The sequence below is a fragment of the Ctenopharyngodon idella genome, chromosome 17 (genome assembly GCF_019924925.1).
Source record: "Ctenopharyngodon idella isolate HZGC_01 chromosome 17, HZGC01, whole genome shotgun sequence".
Classification (NCBI taxonomy): domain Eukaryota; kingdom Metazoa; phylum Chordata; class Actinopteri; order Cypriniformes; family Xenocyprididae; genus Ctenopharyngodon; species Ctenopharyngodon idella.
The window spans coordinates 3,405,957-3,417,704 of NC_067236.1; the positions used below are offsets into that span (position 1 = coordinate 3,405,957).

The 11,748-nt window shown below is 35.8% G+C and overlaps 1 protein-coding gene across 1 annotated transcript; it reads right to left on the reverse strand.

The window, feature by feature from the left end:
• Positions 1 to 3,593: 3,593 nt before the first annotated feature.
• On the reverse strand, positions 3,594 to 11,217 carry egln3 (egl-9 family hypoxia-inducible factor 3). Its single transcript, XM_051868367.1, has 5 exons — positions 10,635 to 11,217; positions 5,124 to 5,243; positions 4,897 to 5,033; positions 4,738 to 4,811; positions 3,594 to 4,634 (listed from the first exon to the last, which is right to left on the reverse strand). The coding sequence occupies exons 1-5, from the start codon at positions 11,010 to 11,012 to the stop codon at positions 4,606 to 4,608; spliced, it is 738 nt and encodes a 245-aa protein (XP_051724327.1). The 5' UTR covers positions 11,013 to 11,217; the 3' UTR covers positions 3,594 to 4,605.
• Positions 11,218 to 11,748: the final 531 nt, after the last annotated feature.

Sequence of the window (11,748 nt, forward strand, 5' to 3'; positions counted from 1 at the left end):
AAGTGAAATGATTAGGGGATGTGGTTTAATTTATCTGAATTGCTACAACAGAATTATGTCCTGTATTTGGGTAAGTAGGTTTGAGGACTTGTAATTTAAACAAATTCAAATGTAAATAGTAACTGACGTTGTGGTTACATTTACTGTTGATCGGCGAAATTTCACAGGGCAAAATTAGGTCTTTTTAACCAGAATCCACATGCTCAGTTTTCTGTGAGGGCGAAAAAGGGTTACACTTTATTTTAAGGTGATGTAGTTATATTGCAATTATTAAAATAAGTAATGAGTAATATTAATTTACCACATTTACTTGCTATAGAGTTATCGTTAGGGTTTGGATTAGGGTTAGTTAGTTGTAATTATGCATAATTTACTGTTGTTACTATAGTAAGTACATGTAGTAATGTGTAACTATGTCACCTTAAAATAAAGTGTTACCTGAAAAAGTTCCACATGCACATTTCACTTGTTCATGTTGGTCACGCGAATTTGCCGTGCTGACATACAGAAAGCTGCTTGGCGTGAAAGTTCATGCGCTATTGACAATGGACCTTTTTTGCTGGTAATACTTTGTTAAAATAGCCTATCTCTCATGTGACCATACTCTGTGAGCTAGAAAACAAAGAGAGAAGCAGCCTACTTACAATACTGACATTTTCCATGTCTTCTGTCTTCACCACATATTTGATTGCCACCTGTTTACCAAGGGAAGAAAAAAATTTTTTTGTGAGAATGGGTTACAATTAATTATCTGTGCACATGCGTCACATGATTCCATACATGAACCATAATGTAACTTTTCATGAGTTTAAATTCCAAGAGAGTACAAATCCTTTTGTTAGCAAGTAATGAAACAAACCTTTCATGAATCAGACAAACAGGTTTCTTCAAAGACTTTTCCGTATGATCCTTTACCCAGCATTCCACCAGTTTCATAGTGCTGGAAGATGTCCCCTGTTAATAAAAAAAATGAGGTACACAGAAAATTTACAGTATAAACCATAAAGAAATGCTGATTAAAGATTGCCTTAGAATGGACACATTACTGTGGTGCTTCACACAACCAATCCTTGATTTTCATTAGGATAAAAAAAGAAGACGTTAAAAATTTTGAGTCACGTTGAAGCTTGTGGTAGTAAACTGACCTGTATTTCCCTTTAAACTTAAATGGATAATTTCCTCCTCAGTCTTCCAAAAAATGTCTGATGACAAAGCAGTGCTGTTGTTCTCCTCAGTCATAAATCATAGGCACAGTCGGAGAAGTACTGTTGTTGTGATTGCTGATGCCCCCTTGCTTTTCACTGGGAATGCCTTTATCAACATCCTGCACAGCGGTGTGGGAAGACACACAGTTGTGCCAGCAGTACATTGAAGTTTTATCAGTGTCTCTGTTCTGTTCAGCTTTGGTAATGTCTTCATTAAATCCTGCACAGCGGTGAGAGAAGACACACAGCTGGACACTGAAGTGTTGTCAGTGCTGCTGTTCTGTTCAACTTCGGGAATGTCTTTGTTAACCTCCTGTACAGCGGTTGGGGAAGACACAATCAGGGGTTGGTTTACCATTTTGGGGGCCCTAAGCAAAGTCAGGACGTCCCCCCAATGCATTATACTTTAAATTGCACAACAGTAATATTGAACAGAACTAAGTAAAAACTGGATTTATTTTACTTTGAAGTGCATAACAGCAGACAAAAATCGTCTACAATTTCACTCTTGCTCCTTTGAGCTATAAGATATAGTAAACCTTTATCAGAAGTCTTGATTTTGTCCATTGTCTTCTATATTCAAAATTGAATCTTTCAAATCATTTCAGTCTGTCTTCTAGTTCACGCAGGTTTGCATATTTACACTTTGCTTTTAACCCTGTAAGGCCAGGTCAATTTCAGCTCTTCTAAAATAAACCTGCAGATGTTTTTTTTTCTCTCTGTTCAACCTTGCAATGCTATTGGATGGAATATTTTGTGAATAGGCCTGTTCACCTGGCCATGAACTCAACCTGCAAACTTGACAAAGCACATCATCATGTTTTACTGGACTGGATAAATCAACATTCAAGTAAGTAAAATGCACAAAATATTTTTTTATGTGATTAGTCACATGTCTAGATCATGCAGATATTAAGGTACTGTTGAATGCTTTAATTATATTAGATTTTGAGCTGTCAATGTTGTAATTTTACAACACTGGGTGAAAGGGGTAGCAAAATTTGCCTGTGCACCTTGCACATTGCATGTATGAATTTTACTTCTCACCTGTTTCATGTGAAAGAAATACTAATAGAAACATGTTTTTGATCTTCCACAAGTTTTAAATGTCATCTTTGTTACAATTTTGAGTTTTTAATTATTATTAAATAAGTTCAAGTTGAATTAAGGAATAAATTGTTTCTTTGAGAATTTGAAAGTATTTGTGCAGCAATATTTTACACTATCTGTATCTTATCATTTATAAAATATACTTAACTGGTCCTGTTTTCTTTTCTGGGCTTTGCTTGTTTGCCCAACTATCTGCTTGCTGCATGAGGGACAGGTAATGTTCTGGAATGTGGGGCTATAAATGCTATTAGCATAATAAGTAGAGGGCACGATAAGCTAGCCAGACAGTACTGTTAAATTCTGTGGAATGTGTGAATTCTTTAAAATGAATATGTGCGCCTTGAATTCATTCAGTCATGTTTGACAATCACTAAACTTTTGCCATTAAATTACTCTGCTTGTATGATTTTTTTTTTTTTTTTTTTTTTCAGAAATTCTTAATTTTATATTTCAGAAAACTGAATAGGGGAAATAGTCTGGAAACACAAATATTTTTCCATACTCTGTTTTTGCCATACTTTTCCAGACTTGGAAAATACTAAAATCAAATTCCATACTTTTCCAAACTGTGCAAGAACCCTATACTATCCTTTTAAGAGTATACTAGGCAAACATACTAGTTTTACATCATTTGAAGCGGGGAAGAGGCATGGGCAACGTTGTTTGTTTTGACCAAAAACCTACCCCGTTGTGGACATGTCCAATAATTTCATAAAGGCTTGAACAGCTCGCCCTTTTAAAGCAGAATTAGTTCCCAAACAACTGACATTCGTGATCTAAATATGATTTTTATTTCCAATAATAAATCCTAAAATTCGGCATTAACTTACTTTTCACGCCATGAGTTGCGCACGCACTCGAGCCTCGAAGATCTCCCGTCCGGTCTTTTTCTTGTATTTTATGTTTATCACTTAATCTGTTTTTGCTCCTTACCTTCTCTTTTAATGAAACGGTCCTTCACGTTTCCACGAAGTTGAGTAATGGAGGACAGTTTTACTCGCAGCGTTTTCACTAAACCATTTTGCTAACTGTTGCTAATTAACTGCATGTTGGCGCCAACTATGGAAATAGGCGGAGCTACAATATAATACGTCAGCGTTTGTTTTGCTCGAGATAAAATTAGCCATTAACGACAGAAAAAAAAAAAAAACTAAGCATAAATGTTTCTTTATAAATAAACAAGGTGCCTTTAGATTTTTTTTTTTTTTTTTAAATGGATAAAAAAAGGCTGGTAAATATCTCGGTAAAAGTCCAACAACAAGGACACAGCGACACGTATTTAAATTATGGCCAAAGAAAAAAAAAAAAACTTTATTATTGGAACAAAACAATGTAATACAAACAATTAGACAATTATTGAAAACATTTCAATACTTTCACATTGTTTAATTTGGCCATTTCAAATAGTTGCAAGTCTCAATTTGTGTACAGTAGCTACATTAAGAAACTGTTCACACATTTTAAATTTTCCAGAACAACTTTTGTTAAAGAAACATTTTATAAAGCTGTACTTTTTATGAAACAACTGTCAAATATTGATCCAAGGATGTGGCTGAGCAGCATTGCTGACCTGCATGCAAGCTGATTAAATTCTCTCATTAAACACTAAGCCACACTAGGACTGAACAAAAAGTAATATCAGGACTAAGTGCTTTTCAAAACAACATTTTGTGAACACACAATGACTTTTATAAACATCTCTTATTTGAAAGTCTCATTCAACATCAAACTGTCATTCAAAAACAATAAAGCATCTGTACATACACAACTTCAAAACAAATTTCAAATTTTTCTTTCTATTGAAGTGCTCATGAAGCAAAGAATGATACAATATGTGCCAAAAACATAACAGCATATAAAAAAGGGACAAGAATGAAAAGAAACATTTATAATGCTTGTTGAAATTTCTAAAACAAACAACTAGTGTTATGTTTCTTATCTCATCTATTAATTTGTTTATTTTCTTTAAATATAGCTCTGAAAAGGTTTTTTAAAGAACAATTTAATTACAATAAACATCTAATAGTACATTAATCAATATCAAGATTATCCCTTTTTTTTTTTTTTTTCCCCCCCCACAAAATTGTCTTTACATTAGCAGCATGTTATTCAAAAGACTCTTCAATGATTGTAAGGACCAGATTCAAACCAAGTAAATCACATATAAAGTGGAGGGAGAGGTACCATTAGTGCAACAAGCAATTCAAAAACAGGGGGGGAAAAAGCAAAGAAATAAGTTGATAGACTCAAAAAAATCCTCTCAGAGGAGACAGGCCAGTGTATTTACACGTTAAGATGATGAATCTTTCTGTGAGGTGGCTGAAATACAAAAGTTTAAACAATTAGATATTTAGAATCAGAAAAAAAAAAAAAAAAAAAAAAAAATGTATACACTGATACTGATGATTTTAGCCGAACCAACCTGTCAGGTCTCTAAATTTTCTTTTTGCTTCAGCTCTTTCCTCTGAATCAAAGTACCACACAGTGATTGCATACCTGTCACACAAAACAGACACTTAAGCATGATGCCGAAATCATCTTGAAATAGTTCTATAACATGAAAGCTAACACATGCACTAACCTTGTAGCATATGACGGTTGAACTTCATGAGGATTCCTACGATCTGACCAGAAAAGCAGAAGTCGATCAAACAAAGGCTCGATGTCAGCTACGTAAGATTTCCCTTCAGGAAAGATCCTTAGCAATCCACCATGTTCCTAATAACATACAGTGACATTTGATTAATCATCATCATCCAATAAATATGACATTGTATTTTTCAAAAAACATGACAAATAAATGTATACCTTGGCATTCCAGTTTTTATTCAGATAGTAAATACAGGTGACGCAGCGGCCATCTGCATTAGGATTATCTACATGTTTCACATATCCTGCTCCATTTCCTGGATAACATGCCACCATTGCCTGAAAAAGAAGACAGATCAAATTAAGCTTGATAGACAGTTGTACATAACAACGTATCCCAGCCAAGCCTATTTCTATGAGAAATTTCCTAAGGCATTTCTCCTCTTGAACAACTAGAAACCAGAAACAGGTTTGTAAAGTTACAAAGAATGTTACAAAAGGATCTAACTGCAGGGTTTTTAGTGCAAGTAATAAATAACCAGGAACATGAGGAGCAAGGGAACAGAAACACAAACAAAGAGGCAACCATTACATTCAACAACTGACAAAGCAACAAGAGAAACACAAGTGCTATATCAGGGTTGCCAGGTTTGTCAAAACCAGCCCAGTTGCTATTCAAATCCCATGGACTAAAAAACAACCCATCCCATGGACTAAAAAAACAACCCATCCCATGGACTAAAAAACAACCCATCCCGTGGACTAAAAAACAACCCGTCTCATGGCAATAGTCTAAAAGTAGCCCAATTCCACGGATAACTGAGAACTAGGCAACACTGGGCTATATATATATACACATGTTACATATAACAATCTTAACAAGATAACGATGTAACAACACACGCCTGGGGGAGACGATCAACAAAAACTACAAAAGGCCTACAAAGATGGCAGACAAAACAGGAAACAGGAAGTATAACAAAAGTCCATGGACAAACACAAGAACCTTTTCTTCTAAGAGATATATACATGTATATTCACATATATACATGCTGGAAATATAATAATATACCAATCACAAATATAAATCAGTGTAGTTATCACGAAAGTCTAAACAACATAACTGTTTAGTTTTAAAAAAACTATTAAATTAAACATGGTGCACATTTTTTGACTAGATGGACTGTTTTTTGAGAGATGAACTTAAGGCACCCCCACACTACAAGATAATCAGCCTGATTTTGGGCCCAATTCCCCCATTCCAACAATCCTAGATAAAATTCAGATTATCTTGATGGTTCTACAGATTATCTTATCAGATTTTCTTGTAGTGTGATGTGTGTTAAGAGTCACTGAATCTGCTCAGAAGAACGTCGGGGCCACACCGATCTCAAACATGTTGAATATTTATGATCAGAAATTCTGTTTTGTGGGGGGGAACTGAGGACAAATGTGCACACAACGCACTCTCACGTGGAATGAAACGATATCCAATCAGACAGTGAGCTGACGGAAAACAGAAGCATAACACGACTTCATCCAAACCTTTTTCCTTTTTTATTTTATTTGTTATGCTGTGTAGAAACATTGTTCTGGTACATATCCTTATATTTCAGCCGAATATTTATTATAAAATGTTAACTAGATGTGTACACTATCTGTCTATCAATGTGTGTTTATGCTATAAAAAAAACTTTTCTAACAATTCTTCTATTGAGTGTCTTTATAGAGCTATTGAATTGACTTGTGCGTTTTATGTTTTGCGCTTCAGAAATGTGAAGTAATTTCCGGGAAGGTAGCATAGTGAGCATCGATGATGCCCCCTGGTTTTTGTGGTGCATTGTAGGAATTTTTAGAGAGCGAACGTTCCAGCGCACTACAAGGATTTTGTGATTGAGATAGCCCTTAAAATGGCATCTTGATCAGTGCCCTGACTACTGAACTAGGGAGCTGATTGAGACGCACCAAAGACTAGAGATATAGAAAGACGGTTCACTCCTAATAGTTATGAATGGGAGAAACTGCAATGCGCAATATGGCGGAATACGTCCCGCCTTCTAAGTAAAAGAGCCAGTCGCTGATTGATAAAGTCATTGCGTCACTGCAGCTGCCGTCAGAAGCTCCGGTTCCCATAGAAACCTGAGACTTGCGCTTAGGACTGCACATGTGCATTGGCTTGTCTAGCCAATTTATGGGGCAGTTCATGTCAGATTTTGTTGTTTGAAATATGTTATGACTTTACCAATCAGCGATTGGCTCTTTTACTTAGAAGGCGGGACCTATTCCACGTTGCAGTTTCTCCCATTCATAACTAATAGGAGTGAATCGTCTTTCTATAGTCTTTGCTATTATCGCCATTTCTTCCAAATACTATAGAATAACACAAGACGCGTCACTCATATTGTTTTTAGTGCAACACGCAATATGGCGGAATAAGTCCCGCCTTCTAAATAAGAGCCAATCGCCAATTGGTAAAGTCATCTCGTCACTGCAGTGGCCGGTTCCTATAGAAACAGTCAGACGCGCGCTTCCTATAGAGACACGCACTTAGGACTGTGCATGCGCATTAGCTTGTTCCAGCCTGAAAAATAATTTTTTTTGTCATGATTTGAGCGTTTAGAAACAAAATTTTAGACAGATGTTGTTAGATTTCATTGGTGATTTCAAATATGAAATTTAAATCGAAAGCTTGGCGAACAGCTTTGGAGAATTTTTTGTTTCCCCTTTCAAAGAGATAGTAGTTGCACTTGCATGCCCAAGAGGCGTTTCAAAGATGGCCACCGAGTGAAATGACTTATCTTAAAGGGACTTTTGCCTTGTCCAAATACCCACACTTGCGGTCTTGGCCACTTGAGAGCTCGTGCACACGACAGGAAGTAAGTGCGCAAGACTGTCCCATGTCTTAAAAATGCCCAAGTGCAGTGCCCTTAATGCACACTAAACCCACACTACCTTGAATACCAGGCTAAGCGTATCCCATCATGCATTATGTTCGGGATCGCACATGCTCCGAAATCGTGAGATGTCAAGGAAAACATACGACTGTAAGTTAAATTAATTATATATTACATATAATTTGGTAGTAAAATATAAAGTGTTGCACATTTTATTGATGCAAAGGTGAGTAGGCTATGTCTATTTTGTACATCATTTGCAACTGCTTTTCATCACTCAAAGAAGCACCACAATTTCAGTTAGTTACATAGCGACCACTGAACAGACATTTAGAAGTGTATTTTAAAATGCAAAGTACTAAAAATAATAATTAAAAAAAAAAAAAGTTATGTAAACGCTAGCATTTTTTACAACGCTATAAGTGTGTCCCATTGGGTAATCAAAAGTTCTACACACACTTGCCGTCTTCACGCCTACTTGAACACTTGGGCCAAATACAGGAAATACGTCATGTAAGTAAACAAGTGCTCAAGTCCATATACCCACACTTGCGGTCTTTGCACAAGGCTTCAGTTTCTTCTTGCCCGTCGTCCGCCATGTTTGTTTTATCTAAAGTCACCTTTGACCACGATTTCCTGTGTTCACAGTCGGACTCTGATTGTAAATGGAATCTGTTAGTGTTGTTATGCTGTCTTTTAGTCACATCACAGCACTCCTCACACTATAGGAACAAAATTGTTAAATCTATGATTTTTTTTAATCGCCATGTTTGTTTTCTCTCACATTTTAAAAATGATAAGATTTTAAAAATCTTTTAGAGTGGGCCAGCCTTTACATGATTAATTATTAAAAGCTGATGTTTTAATATATTTATAAAATGCACCCATAGTAAAGCATCTGCTCCATTTTGGAATGATTATTTATGAATGCAAAATGGTTAGCCCTCACAAATACACACACAATGGGGGCAACAGTCACCGGTGCCCATGTTTACATTTCTCTAGACAAGTCTTTATCATGATCACGTTCCCACAATAAGAGTGTACACGCAAGTTTGCCGTCATAGCAAAATATAAACATGTAGCAGCAAAGAGAGCAGGAGGAAGTGTGTGCGTGCACCAGAGTGTGTATATATACGTGGGTAAAGAGAGCAAGCTTGGCCAGCAGCCAATGCGCTGAGGGTTTAATGACAGTGCTACGTGTTGAGCGTGAGCCTACAGCACTACAGACTTCAGCTGCAACGCACAACTACCGTACACAATCCAGAGCTCTGATTCAGCACCATTGACGCCCACATGCTCAGTCAATATGAAACCATTTCAAAACACTCACTTGAGAAATATTAATAATCTATTTCCTCTTACTAAATGAAAGTAATTGCACTAATCCTGTTTAAAGCATTTTAGGTACCACTTTACAATAAGGTGTCATTTGTAAACATGAACTATGAACTGTTGTTATTATTAGATATTGGACCTGAGCTAACGTGAACTAACATTAAAGATTAACAAATACCGTAACAAATGTATTGCTCATGGATAGTTAGTTAGATAGTTAATGTTATATCTTACAAATGAGGAAAAGCGGGAAATTAAAAACAGAAGATTCTCTATTTCTTTTAGAACTACACTTTTGAGCAAGTAAAACTCTTGTATCCACAGCTGAAAAGTGGCTCTTAAACATCCTGTTGCTTCACTCAGGGCCTCCTGTAGTTCAGCGAACACCAGTGAGAGAAGTCACGTACTGTTCACAACAACACAAACTGAAAGCCTATCTTTGCCATTCATTACCAGGCACAGTAAAGGCAGTGTGTGCCAAAAGCACTCTACTGTAGACAAAGAGCTAAACAAAGACAGAAACTAATGAATCAGAACCTGTATTCACCCAAATGAACAAACAATCTATGTCGAAATAATTAAAAACACTTAATTAATCAACAAGTTGTAATAATCACAATTTATGCTTGTGTACACACTACCGTTCAAAAGTTGGTCAGTTTTTATTTTTTGTTTTTTAAAGAAATTAATACTTCATTTTATTTTTATTGTTCAAGGTGACAGTAAAGACTTTTACAATGTTACAAAAAATCTATTTCAATTATTCTTGGACAGCAAATCAGCATATTAAAATAATTTCTGAAGGATCATGTGACAGTGAAGACTGGAGTAATGATGCTGAAGATTCAGCTTTGACATCACATATTACAATATATAAACAGTTATTTTAAATTGTAATACTTTTTTAAAGAAAACTTATCGACCCCAAACTTTTGAATGGTAGTGTGTATATATACATTAATTAACCAAGTAATGGTATTATATTTATTTTAATCTAATACTATTTGATAAATGAATGTAATTTTAAAGTCATATAGCAGACATTTAATGCTTGATACTTCATGTACATTCCTAAACCAATTTTTAACTATTTGAATGTACATTAACTCTCTGTACATGACTTATTTACTTTTAAGGAAGCTTATTATATTTTAAATATTAATAAATATGAACATCTTCGAATCATAATTTAATTACAAGTCCAACTATGTTAATATAAATTAACAATTTTTAAAGGAAAGTTACTATATGTATTACCAATCAGTTATATAATTCATACAAGTATGCTCATGTTGTACATTGAAATATGAATCAAAGTTTCAATACATTTCTAACTGAAAATACATTTATCATATAAGAATTATACTAAGTAATAATGGTTAGTGTTATTAATGAAAGTTACTATAATCAATTAATTATATCAATCAAATACATATGAAACTTTTTTCAGCTGACACATTCTTAGTTTAAAAGCACTTTAAGGTTCAATAACGCTTACCTTTGACCTTGCATGAATGCTTTTGCCCAGTTGACCCACACACAGAGAAATGAGTTTGTCTATGAGTGTTAATAAGAAATTGATAGCCTCCGTGCCCCTCTCGGTCCCGTTAACCCATGTTATTTTATCCCCTCTGATGTTTGTCCTGCAAACTCCACTGCTTCGCCTGGCCAGCTGCCCGTCGTTGAGAATCCCACAATAATGCATACGTTTGACCTGACCCAAAACCATGTGTCCCGCGATGTCCCCCAGAAAATGATCCACGTAAAAGAAGCCTTGGTCCAACAGAGCTGGCACTACCTGCTTGACAGCCAAAGTCTCCAACTGCGTGTCCAGTGCAAGCTGAAGAAATGGCATTTTATCCTGAGCTTGGTGCATTCAAATCAACTAAAGTGTTTTAAAGTAATATCTAACACAGCCTCGTCCTTCAAAAGACGGATAAATAATGCCACATGCAGTAGACAGGGGCTGTCGGTGGGCTCTGCTCTGCTCTTATAATCGCTCTGTGTGAGGGTCCATGAGCGCGAGAGGATCAGAGCACAGCGCACCTGTAGCGCATGTGGAACGTGCAGAATGTGTGTTGCGCTTGAGTGGGCGGGTATTCATTTGAAAACCTCATTCAGTTCGCTTTTATTAAACAAATTGGGCTGGACAATACATGTTTCCTACGACACTAAAGATATCTTCCTTCAGGGGGCGCTCGACGGCTCAGAACGGCACATCCGCCATTCAGCCGCGTTCAAATATCAGGATATTTTTGTCTTATTTGAGTACTTTAAAGTCATTTGTTTACTTTAAAGTATAATATTTTGAAAATGGCCATTTCATAGATTAGAACCTGATATAAAAAATGAAAAACTTTTACTGAAATTGCTATAAAATGAGTTAGATTGAACCGTCCTGAACAATGCTGATAAAAGGAAAGGGACACCACGTGATAACACGGCCTACGTGTTACTTCAGCAGTACTCTGAAAGATAGTTTACATATGAACGATATTAATGACAGTAAATGTAATAATACATTTTTCAGACGTTTGATTCATTGTCCTACATTTCGACATAAATTCTTTTGGAATGACCATTTTGAGAATATTAATTGGAGATTGATTTGG